At 38.7% G+C, this 22,772-nt stretch overlaps 1 protein-coding gene across 1 annotated transcript in view; it reads right to left on the bottom strand.

The window, feature by feature from the left end:
* Window positions 1-22,772, bottom strand: part of LOC118968784 (uncharacterized) — a 346,238-nt gene that overhangs the window by 98,517 nt on the left and 224,949 nt on the right. The window contains exon 5 of the mRNA XM_073213297.1: window positions 241-342. Within this exon, the coding sequence (XP_073069398.1) occupies window positions 241-342 (102 nt within the window). The remainder of the gene's footprint in view (window positions 1-240; window positions 343-22,772) is intronic.

Genomic DNA, 22,772 nt, shown 5'->3' with positions numbered 1-22,772 from the left:
AAGGCCACATTTTACTTTTTTTCTTAACAAATATACTATAGGTACCTAAATATTATATAGGTATGTGTATATATATTTACACACACACATATATGGATGAGTGCATATACATATATGTGTGTGTAAGAAAAATAGAGGATGGTAGCCTGTGTTGTGCTAGGCTACCAGGATTTTCACAATCTGCATAACAAAGCCTTGGTAGGCTTCTGGGAGGAGCCTTTTAAAAGTGAGCATGCTCACCTGGCTGCATTTTTGCTCCTGCCATTCTTCCTGCCCAGAATACAGCTGAGATACAGAGCTGGAACACCACAGGGTGACGATCTGGAGACATACTAGCCATGTCTGTGCAGAAAGACAAAGGGGTACAGACGGATCACCTTTAGATTTGCCATCATTTATGGCAAATTACTATAGGCTTGTTGAGATGCAAATTTATAAAACAACCAAGAACTTTGTGAACCATATACTAGCAAGTGCAGTTATACAAGTACACAAAAGAAATCCAGGAATTCTAGATCAATGATACTTGGGATCTTCAAAATACAGAGGCATTCCTTAGCTTTCTATGTTTCCTAAGAAATGTGTGAGATTGATTTCCACAAATATAAAGTGGTTTGAGATCTTTTATGAGCCAAATGCTTCAACTCACTTGGATTCAGAATTCACAATGCAGACTAAAATATACCTTCAAAAATAAAATACTCTGCCTGACTTAGCACTAAAAATATAAGAAAGTGGTTTTCAGATCTATATACACTACACATTTTATGTTGTTTCCCTTAATAAGTGAAAATAATTGCATATTGATAGACTCTGATGATCTTCAATCAAGTAGATTATCCCTTATAGTTTAAGTGTTCATTATTTTATTACAGAATTTATCCGTGACACTAGCAGCAAGCCCATCTCAAAATTTAAGATTCAAAGAGAACAGTTAGTTATGCTCTGCTGAAGTCTCAGAAAGGAGACAGGATGCCTCAGATTAGTGACGTCCAAAAGCAGAAGTTATATAATCTAACCACACTTATAGGAGAGATAAGTTTGAAAACTAAAATTAAAGTTACACTATTCAACACTCATCAAATCTAAATTATCATCATGCATATTAACTTTTCAGTAAAACCTTCAGCATATTCTAAATGAATATTCAATATGTAAATGTTATTTCCTTGATATGTTAAAATTGGACATACACTCCCTATGCCCAGAGCACCTGATGCTTTAAAGTACATGTGTGTAATAGGGCAAGATACATCTGCTGAAATGTGACAGTATGGACACTGAACTTGGCCTACGAGCCATAGCAATCTCATTTCTAGGCTTAGTTCTTTCTTAGCTAATGTTGAGCAAATCACTTCACTCTGAGAGTTTTAAGGTAGAAACTTTGTACCATTCCTTCCACTGTTGAAACTCTAGCAGTTTAGTGGAACATCTTCCTTACTGAGTATGCATTAGAAGGCAGGAGGACCTATTTGCTGTTGACAACAACCTGACAAGCAGACTTACATATTTTTAAGTCCCTGGAAGATAACCCATTCTAGTATTTATGTATTATAATATTTATTGCCTTGGAGAAATTTATTCTGTAACTCCAGGCCCTACATCACATGCCAGGTCAATAGTTCTGTGTAGATGTGTTGTTAACCAGCCCACAGTTGTGTAAGGCCTAATCCCTAAGATAAACCGCTTGTTTTATATCATTCACACAGCAATACATCCCTGACCAAACCTTAATAGAGCTCATAATTGATACTTTACCCTGCCAAATATTAAGGAGTTAGACACACCACAGTAGTTTTTTTTTACTAAGTCAAGTTAATTCTAATTGCAAAGCCCCATGTTGGTGAAAATGTAATCCCAACCATGTTTGAGCACTAAATCCACTCTGTATCTGGGGAAAGGAAACAATGTGGCTCAGAAATTGGAAGAAGACCTTCAAGTCTCCAGCATATCATGATCTCTGTGCAAGATGCCTACCGACCCGTCCAGGCTGGCATGTTCAATGCAGACTTTCAGGCATGGCTCCCAGGGCTATAGCTGCTAAGACCAAATGTTCTCAAGAGTTCAAGGTCAGTTCTCCCAAAACAATGACCGACCAATGGCTCTCACAGAATGCACCGGAAGCAGAGCCCAAGTACCTTTCACTTCCAGCAGCCCTCTCACAACCAATCATCTTTTTCATTTAAAGCAAAGCCCCAGTTTTGGCTATCTCTGCCTGTACCCTTAGTGTGGAGGTTACTTGAGCTCTCCAGCCCTCCAACAATAATATGTAACTTTTCCCTGAGACAAACTCCTCTTAATACTGCCTTTGGAACAAAAACTGTGCTGCCTCTCCAAAGCCCTTGTTAGTACTGTGAAAACAGCAGTCTAGAAAGCTACTATTTAGGGCCATTCTACAACACGGAACAAGTCTAAATCTCAGTGTGTTATCCTGGTCAAATAGGTAAGTAGTTGAGTAGTTATGTGGTTTTCGTTTTTCAGGAATCTTAGTTTCCCTTCTGCTTCCCTGCATTTATTTTACTGGGAAGGGATAAAGCTCTGTTCTTAGTTCTGTCTTTAAACTGGTATCATTTGCTTCCAACTCTGCTTGAGTGGTATTGGAAGAAATATTCACCTGTTTTCCTAGAAAAACTGCAGAAGTCATACAAACACACGAACATGCACAAATATAATGTTCTTAAAGCACAAAGTATCTTCCTTGGGACAACAGAAAACAGTAAAAACATGTAACAGAATAAATTTTGTCACATACACAGAACATTTTATCTTAACAACTAGCTATTGTAGGAAAAGTCACAGGGGCAAGCTGGGCACAGTAGGTATGGCTTAAATTGGGTTTTACTTTATAAGAAGAAGAAATATGTACACATTATGCTTGGTATATTCAAACATAGCTACACATTCTAAATCCTACAACTTCTTTTACTCCTGGATTGCTACAATTAATATCAGAGAGCAACTACTCATAAAAATTCATACTTAAGTTGCTGCAATTAAGAGTATAAAAAGTAAATCACTTAAATATTTCAACAAAGGCACAATATTCTACATAGCCACATGTGATGGTGACAAAACAGTCAAATTAATAATAAATAAATAACTTTCAGTGCATACTTACAAATGTTAAGATACATCTAAATATAAACTGTATTTCAATCTATGCCTATGACTTTAACTACAAATTTCAGCTCTTCTTGGTTGTACAGATCTTTAAACTATTGGATTCAGAAACCCAACATTTAAAATGTATTTTTAAAATAACAATGCCCACTCTTTTTATGTAATAAATATGCAGCTATATTCACATTACTCTGAGCTTTTCATTATCTACTCACTACTCTATCATTAACAAGGCAAATCAAACCAAACAGCAAACAATAAACATGCCACACTCAACTTCCTGAATTTCCCTGGTTCTCTAAGCATCTGCCTTACATCAGAGAAAATGTCCTTCCTTGCACCTACCAAGCATGTGTTATGCCTGGCACCGTACCTGTAACACTAGCCTAAAACTAGATAAAAAAGAGAGTATTGATGGGAGCAATCTTTCTTTTTCTACAATAATTGGGTTTCATAGTAATAACAAAGCTCAGTAAATTACATATGCCCAATGAAATGCATTATCCTTATGTGTGGAGGGTGTAGGAAAGTCCCAAAGTAAGTTAAAACCAAAAAGAAGTAAAGTGAGTTATTTTGTCCTGCTGTTACCACAAGCATAACACACATCCTTTGAGGGCTGATTATCTAGAGGTGGATACAGATTACAGCTTTTGAGAAGAAATGAAGCAAAAACACATGAGAGAGACCCGAGCTAGCTCTCTCCTTTAACCCCATCTGCTCTCGTACACCAGGTGTGGGATGGAAGAATAAAAGAAGAATCCCTTCTGACAGAACTAATTATTTTCAGACCATCCAGATACAACATATAAACAGTACAGCAGCAAAATGCTCAAAATAAGAAATGGATTAGCTATTCTCTCTCATAATCAGTGTACATAATTGACTTAAAAGAACCAACTTATTTTCAACAAAAGAAAAAGAAACGAATTTACTTCAGTTGATTATTGGTTTTTTTCTAATAACACCATCATACTTTGCATATCTGTAAAAGTACAGTTTTAAAGAACACTCCCTAAAAAATAATAGACTTAGAATATCTGCTTCTCTAAATTTTGGCAATAATTCCAGCTCTCCAATTCTTATTAAAAGTGGGAATCATAATGGCATGTTTAAGTTGGTAGTCATCCCATGCTCTTTAAGTGACCCAATATTCAAAATTTAAATTTAAATACTCTAATGTTCATGCTGGTTATATTCAAGGACAAACTGCAAACACAGGATTTGATAATATCTTATGATTAGGCCTTTATTACTAGTATGACTTTGTTTTGGGAATGATGCGACAGGCCTTGTCATCATTCACAAAACTGGTCAACGTAGTCAAACTATTAGTTTAATTCAAAGGCAGGAAAAATAATGAATCTCTTTTTGGGAAAAAAGATACTTTCATTTATTTTGATTTATGCGGCTCATTATTTCAGAGAAGATTTCAGATAGAATACAAAAGTATATAAGCTATGATAGATAGTTTAAACTAAAAGTGTCATTAATGTGAAAAACAAGGTCAAAATGCAAAGTCAGGGCTGTGGATATAAATCGTATACACCTAACACAAACATGCACCTGTTTGATGTCTAGGTTACTTGGCAGCCAATGGAGAAATCCCTAAGATAGACGTAGATGGACAATTTCCATCTCTATTACACTGAACTATGTCCAGGAGGGTTGAGGGCTGAGTGGGGCATAGACGCAATGTGGTATGTTTTCTCAAGGTCGGTAGTAGAGTTTCGAACATAGTCATGTGATAAGAGAGTTCAAGGGGGGTCAAAGGTGACCAAGTGGCCATGGGTTTACTCTTCTACTTTACAGAGGACAAGAAGAAATATTATGTCCAAATAAGGAATGAGGACCATTAAAATTAGTTTTTTGATAATGGAACTCATTCTGGAAGGAGAGTGGTACCTCCCTTAGTTAACTTTTTCTAAATAATAAACTCAAAAGTTAAAGTCACTGTCCCCATTATCTAAAAGTACAGATTTGAATCCACTTAGGTTTCAGCACCATTCATTCCCCAGTATTATATCCTGTGCCTTTCTAAAAACATAGGATAAAGATCAAAGCAGGCCTTCTCTATCCTTACATACCTCCTGCAGTACTTTTCTGAATTATTTGGTTAATACCTCATAGTTTTTAAAAGACAACATTCGTGAAAGGGGGATGCTGATGGCCATGATCAGTCAGCTTCTCTGTCACCATGATTGGAGAAGGAAGCTGAGAGCAGTACCGAGTGTGCTGAGCCTGCCCCAAAGAAGAGGTGAGCAAGCCTGTTACTAAGCATAAAGAAAGAAGGTTGCAGTATGGCTACAAGATCCCTTGTTTCCTCATCTACTACACTTCCTGGAAAATTCGATTTTACATAATAAAATTTCATCCACAGGGTGACGTCCAATGATTCATCTGGAGAAATCATTCCTGTAAGGAACCATTATAAGACATTCTCTCAAGTTCATAGAATGGATGATTCACAAAAATCCATGGCTTTACATTTTAAAGACCAAATATTCTGAGAACCAGCCCACATCCTAAGCAGGTAAGGGCTACCAAGTGAAATGGAACACAACCCTGTCCTCAAATCTATCTGCAGAGTTTTGAGGGGAGTGTGGTGTGCTTCCCCTCACATGTGCCCAGCACACAGGGAAGGGCCGTCTGTCTGTCAGTGGGCAACTGTTTTCTCATGCCATTACTCCCACGTGAGATGGTCATCAAGTTCCACAGAACTGGAAATACGCAGTGGTGGGTCTCTCCCATTCCATGCAGTCCCAGGCACTCGGCTGGTGCCTCTCAAGGTCCTCCTGAGGACAACTTGGTCCCCATATCCCTAATTAGGGTCACTGGCGCTGGCACTTTGATCAGATTCGAGTTATCTTGAAGTGACCATCCAACCACCACATACGTTTTTTTCCAGAGCCCAGCCTCCGAGGGGCTGCCCTGCCAGCCTAGGAGTGACTGAAGAGGATGGTACTGCCTCTCCTCTCCACTATGTATCTCTCAGTGTCCCTAAGCTCTTTTTCCTTGTACTGATGGCTTCTGTGTTGATCTGCAGGTATTGATAGGCAGCAAATAATGATGCCAGACTTGGCTTCTTACAAGTACAAGCTTCAGAGGAAATGAGATTGCTATTCTCCCTGCCCCTTGGGGATAGTGGGTGGGGGGAGGGGAGAAAATGGATAACGCAGTACTATTTCACAAATGCTTTCTTCAAGCTCTATGTCCCTGTGGACTCTTCTTCATAGGTCCCTTATTTTTCCACATGGCAAAGTCTAGCTAATCATTTGAACTTCAATGGTTCAATGAACTTCAATAAGCCAGATGCTATTGCGATCTCTCTCTCTCTCCAAGAGTTCTAGGTGGCAAAAAATCAGACGGCTAGGACACAACAAAATTACATAAACTGTTGAGGATTTTGCCGAAGCTTTTACTTTCCTTAAAAATCACATCCTTCTGAAACAGGCAGGAAATCCTCCTTCTTTGTGCAGGTGAAGTGAAGGGACCACACGACAATGTCACTTCTCCTTCCTTCAGATCTGCCCCTCCTGGGGGGAGGCCTCGGCGACACTGGGGGAATGAGCCCTTTAGTGTGCTGCCAACCACTGAGCCTGGACTAGCTCCCTGTTAAATGCCACAGAAGCACCATCTCCAGAAGTGTCCCCAGATCATGACCACCTCACCTACCATACAAGTTTCTAGCTTTTATTAAGAAGGAAATGGTCTTTCCCCTGTAAAGATCCCATGGCGTTATCAAGATGCAAGGTGCTATCAAGCGGATCTGGAGTAACTGTCAACACACGAGGTTATTTTTTTGCCATCAAACTGAGAAATAAGGGGTTCTGAGATGCAATCATGTTAATGGCAATTCAAAGATGTTTACAAGGTGGAATTTATAGGATGTAATGACCAGCTAGATGTGGACTGAAAGACAGGGAGTTCTTAAAGATGATTCTGAGATTCCTGGTTTTTGTGGGTGTGGGTATTAGAGACACAGACCAAGACTGCAAAGCCTGCTAGAGGTGCAAGTTGGAGAGAGAGAGGAATCATGAGTTATCTATGGATATGCTGAGTTTGGGGCCCCTGTGAGATACAAGGCCAGGCACCTGTTGGTTCTGAAATTCTCTTCACAGGCTGCACTCAGAGTTCATGACGCGCAGGAACTGGACTAGTCAGAGTCGTCATGAATGATATGCCCAGTTCAGAAAGTGTGGAGTGGGTAGAGCTGTCCATAGGAAAACCAACGTTTCAGACAAGCAGAGAGAGGGATTATTAAATTGGTTTTGCTTAATATGAATTAATAATATTTTGTATAAATATTTAATGGATTTCTAACCATATTGCTTGAATTATTTAGAAAAAGAAGCAAAATAAATGGGAGAAGTTACACTTTTCAAAATGGCAACATAAGGCAGTAAAATGCCAGGCTACAATGATGAAACAGACCGCGATCATTAAGCACCAACGAGAAAGAAAAAATAAGCAGAATAAAGACTAATCATTAATGGCTAGCTTGCAAAAATAAGGCTGCACATCACCCCCACATAAAATTTATGAATAATCTGCATATTAAAGAAGAGACCAATGAGAATGAGTGTTGTGATATTTCTAGGACAATTCAGAGAAATGTTTCAAATTATTTTACATTAGTTGCTGTCTCACTGGTTTTTAATGCACACCATGAAGAAAGAGTGGCGAGATTATATTCAGTATCTGTTTATGTCTCTTGATGATACTGGTAGAGAATCTTTGATTAAAAACAGTAATCAAGGCACCACTAATGGCAGATGTTTTAGATCATTGTGAACTAACTTAATAGGGTCACATTTTTTTGCTGATAGAACTATATACATAAACTCTTTCAAAGATGCATATAGAAATAATACATCTAGCATTTTAACATGCTATGAAGAATTAAAAATAATTAAATGTTAACTACACTTATGTAAAACTATAAACATAATGCATTTTAGAAAATATTTTTTAACCATCATATTCTCAGAATAACCAGTATATTCTCAGAATATAATTTAACCATTATGTTATCAGTGAATATCTTTAGTCTGAAATAGCATTTCAGAAAATAAGTTCATAAGTGAAGGATTTAACTTAACATTTACTCCTATGCCAAGTAAAGAATTAAAGTAGTAACTAGACATCTAGTTCCTTACAATTTGTTTGAACATATCTTACAAACTATTATCCTGTGATACTAACCCAGAAGCATTTCCTTAAGTATCCAGACTTGATGAAACTTTACATTATTTTAATATGTTGTTTACTTGAGTTTCGTATCAGGAGCCTGGAAAAAGTTAAATCAGATATCACTAGCTTTTTACTACCATAATCATGAATTCTTCATGATATACTTGTTTTTTTTAATCTGATGCTTTAAGAACTTTCCTCAAAAAATGTTAATAACATAGTTTCAGAACCTTATGCTTTTACAAAAAAAGACAAATTATTGGGGTTTGAATACTAAAATAGAGCTGCACTGTACAATGTCACTCATTGTTCTGCCACAAAGAAACTCCATACATAACTGTAAGATCTTACAATTTTTACATGCCCAAATTCTCTTTAAAAGATCCTACTGAAATGGACGAAAAGAGACAAGAAAGACTATTTCCGTTAATGAAATTGACATTTCTTGAAGAAACAATGGTGGGCACATTAAATTTGTGTTCATTATTTTAAACCTCAAACCACAGGAGAGCAGCGTGTAGTTCATATTCCTGGTGTTTCCTCTCACTTGGAAGAATCTTATACTAACTAACACTCCCAGCCTCTCACTCCCTCCATCAGAGGAAGTTAAGGAAGTCCTTTGTACTTGATTAATTTGGTGACTTTGAAGGACAGAATTGAGGGTGCACATTTCAGGCCTTGTTTCGTTGTTTTTGTTTTTAAGGAGCTAGCTTTCCATATGAGGCACTCATCCTGCCTACAAGGGTATATGGTTTTCAGCAACATCAGAGATTGACTGCTTCATTTGTTATTGCTACTGCACACCAAAGACAAGTCCCCCCAAAATTGATGAAGTTGGCATTTTGACAATTCTTTGATTATGTGAATCTTTATGAACAAAAGAATAAATCATGTATTTAATAATGAATGCTTTATCTTTAACTCTCATAGGTGTCTTTAGTATGCTCACATCAATGACAAACCTTCTTAATTACAGTTATATAAAAGCAGATTATTAAAAGTAAATATCATTATGAATGTGAGCACTTTCCCCTTAATGTCTAGGAAAACCTTGACTATATAAACTTTGCAAAGGAACATGGATTCATGTACTTAAAATAATTAAAATGTGTTATTACTTTAATAAAATACAGACATACTAAAACAGAGTTATATAATAATTAGGTTTTGTCCTTTTCTCCCTGTATTTGGGGTTTAGAAATGGAAAACACATCTGTAGAATCTTTTTTTTTTTAACTGCAAGCTATAAGGCAAATTCTAAAGATTAGTGTTGGTTAAATGCTTATAATTTTATATGAAAAACCATACAGCAATAATGCTCTGCATCTTAAAAGTTACTTTTACTCTTTGTTTTAAACTGTTATTAAAAGTAGATACATGAGAATGAAAATAAACATTTCATAGCCTAGTATGTATAATTCTAACAAGTTAATTAGAATTTATTTTTAAGTATATTACCTGAAACTGGCAAAAATCTAATTTTGACCCACTTACTGTAGAAAGCTAGATTTAGATACAGCACTGGTTTTAAATACTATACATATCCTGTATCTACTACTATATTTATGCATTTCAAATAAAAGAACAGAGAGCACTTCACAGAATGAGATTTAATGATCATCACAGAAGTACACTGGCTATTTCAGACCAAATTAGGGCATGTAAACAAGAGAATGGTTTAGTTTATTTGCATTTTTATAAGGAATTTCTAGAAAGATCTACCGAAAGATCTGGCTTTCATGATGCATTCTTCTTGGCAACAAGTTTGCCGCGTAAATGCAGCACGTATCTCTATAGAACATACTGATGCTTTTAACAGCAATGAAGTAAGCGTTGCTGTGTGTCATCCATCACAATAAGCTCTACACTTTCAAATGTTCACCACCTCTGGAGTAAATTCAGTGTCCTGCTCCTTACCTCTCTCCTTAATCTCCTTCAGCATCACTGGGCTTAAATTTATCCAAGCTGTGGAAAACACAGATGACATGATAAAACCCTTTACCAAGCAGTGACCTGAGCCAAGCTCTATCTGCTGCTTTCCAGCACAGTGTCGTGCGACCAAATTTTATAGCAATTCCATCACATTTTACCCTATTTTTATCTGCTACCTGAATAGTTCTACTCAGCAGTCATATCTTAAGCTACTGGATCTTCTTCTTTTTTTTTGCACAGCTCAGAGATTTTGCTCATCATTACAGCTTATATATGGCAGCTATAAAAGTAGGTTACAGTTCTCTCTATGGCTTTTTGTCCTCCAAATGTTTAGATAGCTAAACTAAGTACTCAAGCATGAAGGACTCCTTATAGTAACACATCCAGGTTTGAAATTAGAGGCATATCACTTTGGGTAGTTCATTTACAATCATCATGTGGTCTTTCTACGTTGCTTTTAGTGTGACTATTGTTTCTGACGGTGAGTCACACGTTTACCATTCTCAGCGTACTTGGATCTACGCCCTGCTCCACCCACACCTCCACCCAGCCTAAAGAGGTGGTTGATGAAGGGCGGCCACCTGAGGAAGGGCAGGTCTTCTACAGGAGTAGTCCTCCGTTCAGCTGTGGCTACCATCAAGTTATTACCCCCTTAGTCATTTCACAGGAGAATGAGAGTAAAGTTTCACTAGGCAGTAGTGGTATTTTGTCAGCAAAATGGCCCCATCTTTAACTTTACATTCTCCAGTCTTCATAGTCATGTGACTATTACTACTATTTGATCCCTTAAGCAGAATCACAAGTGAAGAAAAAATTTTTTTCAATATTATGTAACTTATTTTTACTTGAACAAATAACCACTAACAGCAATAAGTTTATTGTTTGATCTTACTGCTTTCTCTCAACCAGAAAATAATTTTCAACATTCTATCCAATGCACTTATCTTCAGGATAGCAAGCTTGGAATTTTTAATGACTTTTCCACATCCTTCTTACAGGAGCACACTGGCTAGAGGGTATAGGTAATAGGAGCTTTCTCTCGATATCACTAGACAAGATTCACATGTGGTTATATATTCATAACTTTTCACTTTCACTCAATTACTAAGTTCTCCAGGTTTTAAACTTTCCAAAATTTCCTAGGTACAGTTTTTTTTTAATACATTGTATTTTTAAAATTCTCTAGAGTAGATGAGATGAATTATACTTATATAAATATCTTTTAAATAATGAACAGTACTTAAAAGACTTTCTGAACTTCTCTTATACAATCTTTCTTCTTCAAATGTCTTCCTAAAAGCTGATTTTTTTCACAGATGATTAAGAACAAATGGGATACGTAAGGGCAGTGTAAGGAAGCTGAATTACAACTTTAGGCCACAGCATCGCTTGTGTGTGACACAGGCTTGAAGGGCTGCTAGGACTGAGATACTTTGACTTAAAGACATGTTGTACTACATGGTACAGGGATACTATTACTAAAAAGTAATACTAGACATATCGTCTACCATCAGTGCATACTTGCAGTTCCTGGTATTAACCGTTTGTCTCTTAGCAATAAGACATAGGGATCTGTATTTCAACCTAAATGCTCACCCGTGTGCCCCATCTCTCCAAGGGACACAGGAAAGACTTGGCTGAGGTCGCAGGGCAATGCTGAACTGCTCCCTGCACCTTGGCTTCAGCACAGTGGGGGATGATTCAGGATTGTGGTGTGGAGAACACAGAGCAGGAAGAAGCCGAGGCTTCACGCCTCACCCCATCTCGGAATTCTTCTCCATGGACATTATCTCATCTTTTGTTTTGTCCTTTTATTTGCTAAATTCAGCTTCAGTGAGGGACAGAGAATTTGGATGTTGTGATTTCACAAAATACATGATAATCTGAATCTCACGGCTCTAGGGAGGTTTATGTTTTCATAAGACAACTATATGCTAGCACTTTGTTCTCTGTGAGTCAAGCTTAACCTGAAGCTTTTTTGCTTCCTTGCATACTGTAAAGAATGACTCAAGATTTAGTTAACACACCACAACATCATGCTATTTTTCTATTTCTGTTCCTAATGCTCACACCTCAGTCCCCTTATGACCTGAGCTCCAAAACACAGCAGTGGGGATGGCTTAATTAGCTGCTTTCCTGCCCATACCAAGGATTGACAGCATCCTTTCTGGGAATGAAGGAGCTTTATTTACCTTACCTTAGGAAAGTCAGACTTTTATTCCTTATGACTTGCAATATACTGTACCCTGGTCCCAGTTTCTATGTCAGTATTTCAAGTAATAGACACCAAGCTCAAATAAGTATAAGCAAGAGTTTAAATTTACTGGCATACATGTCTGTGGAGTCCAGGGATATGCATCTTGAGATATTCAAGCATGTAACCGGAACTTCCATACATACTACACCTCTCTCTGGGGGGTGGGGCAACGATGACCACATCCAGCCTGACATTTGCACAGTTCGTAATTATGCTTGAATCTCCTCTCTGTGCCCAACCAAGTATTAACCCCAGTGGAGAATTCTGATTGACTCTAGTAATATGCCTATTACTTGACCCATCGCTGAGCCAAAGAATGAAATACAATGTTCAAATAGAACAGGTCACATGTCCACCTTTTTGAAAGATTGGGGACAAGTGAGTGAGAGGCATTATAATGGTTAGTATCACGGATCACTGCGACTAGGCTATGGGACTCAGATTTGGTCAAATGCATCTGAATACTGTTGTAGAAATATTTTTTATGAGATTTTTATATCAACAGGCTTTGAGTAAAGCATATTACTCTTCATAATGTGGGTGGACCTCATCCATCACGGCTTTAAAGGAAAATGACTGTGGCCCCTGAGGAAGGGGAATCCAGCCAGCAGGCCACCTCTCAAGATGAAGCAGTTACTCTGCCCTGTGTTTCCAGCCAGCTCACCCTGCACCTGCAGCCTTGCCAGCCTCTAGTCACGTGAGCCAAGTCCTTAAAATCCCGCTCTCCCTTGATAAATCTACATATATTGCATAGTTTATATTTATATATTATTCCTACTGGCTCTGTTTCTCTAGAGATCCCTAACTAATACACATATTATAATAGTAGGTCACCAAAAGTATGTTTACTGGGGGTGAGGGATAGTTTGTATTTGAAGGGATGCCGAACGGCATAAAACAGAAGATGTCCTCTGCAATATCCCAAATTCTGTCCTAAACATCTCAGAAAAAGGGGGAAATAGCAAGTCCTCTCAAGCACCTTACAATTTTTAGTAGCATAAAACAACCATCAAAATAATAAACACAAGTGAAATTAAAACTTATATCTATCTTTTAAACAAATGGCATAAAAAGTAGTGAAAACATGATAAAATAAACCACATGAGAAATATGAGGAATGTGCAATGTTTTCAAGAGAAAGAAGTAAATATTTCTCACATAAGAGAATCTTTCAGTTGAATCTTGGAGAATAGGTAGAATTTCAATAGGCAGATGTGAGAGACAGTATTTATTTCAAATACAAGCACAACACAAAGAAAGTAATGGGGAAAACATCACATGAAATATTCAAGAAAATGTTCAATGGAAACACATTTTAATTTATAAGTAAAAAAATTTGTGTTGACTTTTACCTTTAAACAAATACACATTATTTTTAAGGAGTTTACATATGTATATATATATATATATATATATATATGTATGTATATATATATATATATATATATATATATATGTATGTATGTGTATGAATGACATGACCTCTTGGTTTTAAAAAATAGGTACAATGAAGAACTGTAGATATGAGTATTTGTGAGTTACTATAAATACACATATTTCCTAGCTCTGTCTGCTGAGATGGCCAGAGGCAACGACACCCCAGTAACATTAGTGTACCTGCCAGCCACATGTTGTCTCCAAACATTGTTCACAATAATGGAACCAGGAATCTTTGGAGAAGTGGTTGATTTCAGGGCTAGCAGAGGGGAAATTTAAGATGAACCTGGAACATAATTTTTTGGTGTCAGAAAAGGAGAAAACACTCAGAAAAGGTCAGGGGAGGGTGAAGCAACCCTTTTCAAGGATCACAGGGCCAGCCTAAGGACTTTCTAATGGCCAGTGTTGGAGCAATTTAAAAATGAAGTACATAACTAAATATCCATGAGCCCGTACTGATATAAACAAATCTTGGGACAAATAAATAAGAGGTGACAGCTCCTCATCACAGAATTCCAATAGAAAGTGAGAAATAGAGAATCACCAACAGTTAAAAATACCACAGTATTACAGATGGCGGCATCAGAGGAGAGACAGAGGGTTCCTCCTAAAACTGGATAAAATTAGAAAATATAGTTGGTGCAACTAATCCTGAGAGAACAACAGGAAAGAGGACTGCGCCAGCCTGCACACACCTGGAGAAAACAGCAGACCTCATGGAACAGGGTAATGTACCAAGGCTGTGGCCCAGGGGGACCCAAGCCCTTCCCCCACCCCAGCTCACCAGCAGGAGGAAGAGAAATGGAGCAGGGAGGGAGTGGAAGGCCTGGGGCTGCTGAATACCTAGCTCCGGAGATCTGCTCTGGGAGCACAAACCAACATTTCATGGTGCTTTCATGACACTCGTGTGAATATGGGGTTGGAAAGCTAATACAGGAAGAATTCCTAGAGAGACTGGGATTCTGGCTGCTTGTAGAAAGCAGGGATCCATATCCAGCTGCTCTGGGACAAAAGCTTATACCTATGTGCTTGGCCCACTAGTTCAGGCAGTGGAGACAGGCACAGCAGCCAGGAAGCAGGAAACAGCTCTTCCCCCCGACCCCCCAGGCATCAGTACCGCTCCCCTGCGACCCCTGACATTGCTTCAGGGGCTGAGCAGCTCCAGAATAGAGCTTCTGGACACAAGAGGGCACCGTATACAAACATGAAACGCCAAAGAAACCTGGTCCAGAGTAAAATTATTAATACGACTCCCAAGAAAGATTTAAATGACATGGACCTCGTGACTCTTCCTGAAAGGAAGTTCAAAATAAAAATCATCAACATGCTAATGGAGGTACAGAAATACATCCAAGAACTCAGGAATGAATTCAGGTGGGAGATCTAATCGCTGAAGAGCATGATGGAAGGTATTAAAAGCAGGTTGGATACAGTGGAGGAGACGATAAATGAAATAGAAACTAGAGAAGAGGAATACAAAGAAGCTGAGGCACAGAGAAAAAAGGATCTCTAAGAATGAAAGAATATTGAGAGAACTGTGTGACCAATCCAAATGGAACAATATTTGTATAAAGGGATAGAAAGTGACTTTGAGGAGGTAGTTGCTGAAAACTTCCCCAATTTGGGGAAGGAGATACTCTCTCAGGCCATGGAGGTGCACAGATCTCCCAACACAAGGGATCCAAGGAAGACAACACCAAGACATAAGGTAATTAAAATGGCAAAGATCAAGGATAAGGACAGACTATTAAAAGCAGCCAGAGAGAGAAATAAGATCACATACAAAGGAAAGCCCATCAGACTTCTCAGCAGAAACCTTACAGGCCAGAAGGGAGTCACATGATATATTTAATGCAAAGAAGAAGGGCCTGGAACCAACAATACTTTATCCGACATGATTATCATTTAAATTTGAAGGAGGGATTAAACAATATTCAGATAAGCAAAAGCTGAGAGAATTTACCTACACGAACTGTCTCTACAGTCTATTTTGGAGGGACTGCTATAGATGGAAGTGTTCCTAAGGTTTACTAGCTGTCAACAGAGGACATAAAAATCACAGTAAATAAAGTACAACAGCTAATTACTAAGCAAATGCAAAATTAAAAATACCACAGTAGGCCAAGACGGTGACGTGAGTAGAGCAGCAGAAATCTCCTCCCAAAACCACATATATTTATGAAAATATAACAAAGACAACTCTTCCTAGAATAGAGACGAGAGGACACAGGACAACATCCAGACCACATCCACACCTGCGAGAACCCAGCACCTCACAAAGGGGGTAAGATACAAGCCCCGGCCCCATGGGACCAGAGCGCCCCTCACCCCAGCTCCCGGCGGGAGGAGAGGAGTTGGAGCAGGGAGGGAGAGGGAGCCCAGGACTGCTGAACACCCAGCCCCAGCCATCCGCACCAGAGCGAAGACACAGTGCATGCGTGGGGTCTTGGATACTAGGAAAACAGGGCAGCAAGACTGGTGAGCGGGTCCTTGAGGCCAACGCCAGAAAACAAAGAAAAGCGAGCAGCTTTTTTTTTTTTTTTTTTGCGAGTGCTTTTTGGAAGTCTTAAAGGGACAGGGACCCCAATACTAGGGAAACAGGGCACCAAGACCAGTGGGCGGGTCCCTGAGGCCGGCACTTGAGGACAAAGAAAAGCGAGTGAACTTTTTTATTATTATTTATTTATTTATTTATTTATTTTTGCTTTGTTTTGCCAAGTGCTTTTTGGAAGTCTTAAAGGGACAGGGCAGAACACTTAGTCCAGAGGCAGGGAATCTGGGGATCTCTGGGCACTCTAACCCCCTGGGCAGCAGGGAGCACGGAGGCCCCTCACGGAAATAAGCAGCCTCCCGGGTGCTCCCCCTCCAATGTGGCTCCACCATTTTGGAGCAGCAGCCCGATCCAGGCCATGCCCACAGCAACAGCAGAGATAAACTCCATGGCAGCCGGGCAGGAATCAGAAGCTCTGTCTGCCGCAGCTGCCCAGCACAAGCCACTAGAGGTCGCTGTTCTCCCAGGAGAGGAAGGCCACAAATCAACAAGAAGGGAAGTTCTTTCAGCCGTCACTCATCCCAGCTCTGCAAACTATTTCTATCACCATGAAAAGGCAAAATTACAGGCAAACCAAGATCACAGAGACAACACCAGAGAAGCAGACAGACCTAACCAGTCTTCCTGAAAAAGAATTCAAAATAAAAATCATAAACATGCTGATGGAGATGCAGAGAAATATGCAAGAGCTAAGGGATGAAGTCCAGAGGGAGATCACAGATGTCCAGAGGGAGATTACAGAAGTGAAACAAACTCTGGAAGGATTTATAAGCAGAATGGATAAGATGCAAGAGGCCATTAATGGAATAGAAACAAGAGATCAGGAATGCATAGAAGCTGATGCAGACAGAGATAAAAGGACCTCCAGGAATGAAACAATATTAAGAGAACTGTGTGAATAATCCAAAAGGAACAATATCCACACTATAGTGGTACCAGAGGAAGAAGAGAGAGAAAAAGGGATAGAAAGTGTCCTTGAAGAAAAAATTGCTGAAAACTTCCCCAAACAGGGGGAGGAAATAGTTGCTCAGACTATGGAGGCAAACAGAACTTCCATCCAAAAGGACAACACCAAGACACATAATAATTAAAATGGCAAAGATCAAGGACAGGGAAAGAGTACTAAAGGCAGCGAGAGAGAGTAAAAAGGTCACCTACAAAGAAAAGCCCATCAGGCTATCATCAGACTTCTCGACAGAAACCCTACAGGCCAGAAGAGAATGGCATGATATATTTAATGCAATGAAACAGAAGGGCCTTGAACCAAGGATACTGTATACAGAAAGATTATCATTTAAATATGATGGAGGGATTAAACAATTCCCAGTGAAGCAAAAGTTGAGGGAATTTGCTTCCCACAAACCACCTCTACAGGGCATCTTACAGGGACTGCTCTAGATGGGAGCACTCCTAAAAAGAGCACAGAACAAAACACACAACATATGAAGAACAGAGGAGGAGGAATAAGAAGGGAGAGAAGAAAAGAATCTCCAGACAGTGTATATAACAGCTCAATAAGCAAGCTAAGTTAGGCAGTAACATACTAAAGAGGCTAACCTTGAAATTTTGGTAACCACAAATTTAAAGCCGGCAATGGCAATAAGTACCTATCTTTCAATAGTCACCCTAAATGAATATGGACTTAATGCACAAATCAAAAGACACAGAGTAATAGAATGGATAAAAAAGCAAGACCCATCTATATGCTGCTTAGAAGAAACTCACCTCAAACCCAAAGACATGCACAGACTAAAAGTCAAGGAATGGAAAAACATATTTCAGGCAAACAACAGAGAGAAGAAAGCAGGGGTTGCAGTACTAATATCAGACAAAATAGACTTCAAAACAAAGTAAGAAGAGATAAAGAAGGACACTATATAATGATAAAGGGCTCAGTCCAACAAGAGGATATAACCATTCTAAATATATATGCACCCAACACAGGAGCACCAGCATATGTGAAACAAACACTAACAGAACTAAAGGGAGAAATAGACTGCAATGCATTCATTTTAGGAGACTTCAACACACCACTCACCCCAAAGCATAGATCCACTGGGAGGAAAATAAGTAAGGACACACAGCCACTGAACAACACACTAGAACAGATGAACCTAATAGACATCTATAGAACTCTACATCCAAAAGCAACAGGATATACATTCTTCTCAAGTGCACATGGAACATTCCCCAGAATAGATCACATACTAGCTCACAAAAAGAGCCTCAGTAAATACCAAAATACTGAAATTCTACCAACCAATTTTTCAGACCACAAAGGTATGAAAGTAGAAATAAATTCTACAAAGAAAACAAAAAGGCTCACAAACACATGGAGGCTTAACAACATGCTCCTAAACAATCAATGGATCAATGAACAAAGTAAAATAGAGATCAAGGAATATACAGAAACAAATGACATCAACATCACAAAGCCCCAACTTCTGTGGGACGTAGTGAAAGCAGTCTTAAGAGGAAAGTATACAGCAATCCAGGCACACTTGAAGAAGGAAGAACAATCCCAAATGAATAATCTAACATCACAATTATCGAAACTGGAAAAATAAGAACAAATGAGGCCTAAAGTCAGCAGAAGGAGGGACATAATAAAGATCAGAGAAGAAATAAACAAAATTGACAAGAATAAAACAACAGCAAAAATCAACGAAACCAAGAGCTGGTTCATTGAGAAAATAAACAAAATAGATAAGCCTCTAGCCAAACTTATTAAGAGAAAAAGAGAATCAACACAAATCAACAGAATCAGAAATGAGAACAGAAAAATCATGACAGACTCCACAGAAATACAAAGAACTATTAAAGACTACTATGAAAACCTATATGCCAACAAGCTGGAAAACCTAGAAGAAATGGACAACTTCTAGAAAAATACAACCTTCCAATACTGACCAAGGACAAAACACAAAAGTTAAACAAACCAATTACGAGCAAAGAAATTGAAACGGTAATCAAAAAACTACCCAAGAACAAAACCCCAGGGCCGGACGGATTTACCTCGGAATTTTATCAGACACACAGAGAAGACATAATACCCATTCTCCTTAAAGTGTTCCAAAAAATAGAATAGGAGAGAATACTTCCAAACTCATTCTATGAAGCCAACATCACCCTAATACCAAAACCAGGCAAAGACCCCACCAAAAAAGAAAATTACAGACCAATATCCCTGATGAACATAGATGCAAAAATACTCAATAAAATATTAGCAAACAGAATTCAAAAGTATATCAAAAGGATCATACACCATGACAAAGTGGGATTCATCCCAGGGATGCAAGGATGGTACAACATTCGAAAATCCATCAACATCATCCACCACATCAACAAAAAGAAAGACAAAAACCACATGATCATCTCCATAGATGCTGAAAAAGCATTTGACAAAATTCAACATCCATTCATGATAAAAACTCTCAGCAAAATGGGAATAGAGGGCAAGTACCTCAACATAATAAAGGCCACATATGATAAACCCACAGCCAACATTATACTAAACAGCGAGAAGCTGAAAGCTTTTCCTCTGAGATCGGGAACTAGACAGGGATGCCCACTCTCCCCACTGTTATTTAACATAGTACTGGAGGTCCTAGCCACAGCAATCGACAAAACAAAGAAATACAAGGAATCCAGATTGGTAAAGAAGAAGTTAAACTGCCACTATTTCAGATGACATGATATTGTACATAAAAAACCCTAAAGACTCCACACCAAAACTACTAGAACTGATATCGGAATACAGCAAAGTTGCAGGATACAAAATTAACACACAGAAATCCGTGGCTTTCCTATACACCACCAATGAACCAATAGAAAGAGAAATCAGAAAAACAATTCCATTCACAATTGCATCAAAAAGAATAAAATACCTAGGAATAAACCTAACCAAGGAAGTGAAAGACCTATACCCTGAAAACTACAAGTCACTCTTAAGAGAAATTAAAGGAGACACTAACAAATGGAAACTCATCCCATGCTTGTGGCTACGAAGAATCAGTATTGTCAAAATGGCCATCCTGCCCAAAGCAATATACAGATTTGATGCAATCCCTATCAAATTACCAGCAACATTCTTCAATGAACTGGAACAAATAATTCAAAAATTCATATGGAAACACCAAAGACCCTGAATAGCTAAAGCAATCATGAGAAAGAAGAATAAAGTACAGGGGATCTCACTCCCCAACTTCAAGCTCTACTACAAAGCCATAGTAATCAAGACAATTTGGTACTGACACAAGAACAGAGCGACAGACCAGCAGAACAGATTAGAGACTCCAGACATTAACCCAAACATATATGGTCAATTAATATTCGATAAAGGAACCATGGACATACAATGAGGAAATGACAGTCTCTTCAACAGATGGTGCTCGCAAAACTGGACAGCTACATGTAAGAGAATGAAACTGGACCATTGTCTAACCCAAAACAGAAAAGTAAATTCAAAATGGATCAAAGACCTGAATGTAAGTCATGAAACCATAAAACTCTTAGAAAAAAACATAGGCAAAAACCTTTTAGACATAAACATGAGTGACCTCTTCTTGAACATATCTCCCCAGGCAAGGAAAACAACAGCAAAAAGGGGACTATATTAAGCTGAAAAGCTTCTGTACAGCAAAAGACACCATCAATAGAACAAAAAGGTACCCTACAGTATGGGGGAATATATTTGAAAAGGACAGATCCAATAAAGGCTTGATGTCCAAAATATATAAAGAGCTCACACGCCTCAACAAACAAAAAACAAATAATCCAATTAAAAATGGGCAGAGGAACTGAACAGACAGTTCTCCAAAAAAGAAATACAGATGGCCAACAGACACATGTAAAGATGTTCCACATCGCTAATTATCAGAGAAATGCAAATTAAAACTACGAGATATCATCTCACACCAGTAAGGATGGCTGCCATCCAAAAGACAAACAACAACAAATGTTGGCGAGGCTGTGGAGAAAGGGGAACCCTCCTACACTGCTGGTGGCAATGTAAGTTAGTTCAACCATTGTGGATAGCAGTATGGAGGTCAAAATGCTCAAAATAAACTTACCATTTGACCCAGGAATTCCACTCCTAGGAATTTACCCTCAGAACGCAGCACTCAAGTTTGAAAAAGACAGATGCACCCCTATGTTTATTGCAGCACTATTTACAATAGCGAAAAATTGGAAGCAACCTAAGTGTCCATCAGTAGATGAATGGATAAAGAAGATGTGGTACATATACACAGTGGAATATTACTCAGCCATAAGAAGAAAACAAACCCTATTATTTGCAACAACATGGATGGAGCTAGAGGGTATTATTCTCAGTGAAATAAGCCAAGTGGAGAAAGAGAAATACCAAATGATTTCACTCATCTGTGGAGTAGAAAAACAAAGGAAAAACTGAAGGAACAAAACAGCAGCAGAGTCGCGGAACCCAGGAATGGACTGACGGGTACCAAGGGGAAAGGGACTGGGGAGGATGGGTGGGTAGGGAGGGATAAGGGGGGAGGAAGACGAAGGAGGGTATTAAGATTAGCATGCATAAAGGGTGGGGGGAGAAAGGAGAGGGCTGCACGGCACAGGAAGGACAAGTGGTGATTCTGCGGCATTTTGCTATGCTGATGGACAGTGACTGTAAAGGGGGTTGTAGGGGGGACCTGGTATAGGGGAGAGCCTAGTGGACATGATGTTCTTCATGTGGTTGTAGATTATTGATAACAAAGAAAAAAAGGGGGTTTACTCCCTGATAGGATAAAAGTGTAAATCAATGATTAATGCATGCTTTAAATATCCTTAATTTTGATCATTTAAAGGGTGCCAGATGATCAACTATGGAAGTACATTTTTCTGATAATATTCCTTTCTCTTAAAAAAAAAATAGTAGTTCCTGTATGGTGACCTCCAATAAGTTCTTCACAATGGTATAAAGGGCATATCAAAGTGTGGGCAAAGGGTCTGTTTGCGTTTATACAGAGGATCAAAGCCTAATTTGGCTACCCAGAAAACGAACTAAGATACGATATGAAGAAGAAGTTCCAACATCAACATACTCTGGAAGAGTCATTCCAGAAGATGATCATCAAAAAATGTCAACAAAGATCCTGGTGCTGTTGCAGTTGTATTCATCCCACTGGTTCCTGGAATTGCCATTGGAATGACGAAGGAGATATTTAAGCTGGCCTGTGCATACAGTAAAATAACAAATTTGACTAGATCGATACTGGTGGAACTCAACCAAGGATTAGGAGAAGTGCAAGTTGCAGCGCTCCAAAATCT

The sequence above is a fragment of the Manis javanica genome, chromosome 9 (assembly GCF_040802235.1).
Source record: "Manis javanica isolate MJ-LG chromosome 9, MJ_LKY, whole genome shotgun sequence".
NCBI lineage: Eukaryota > Metazoa > Chordata > Mammalia > Pholidota > Manidae > Manis > Manis javanica.
The sequence above is the reverse complement of the archived record's forward strand: the minus strand, read 5'-3'. Positions and strand labels throughout refer to the sequence as shown.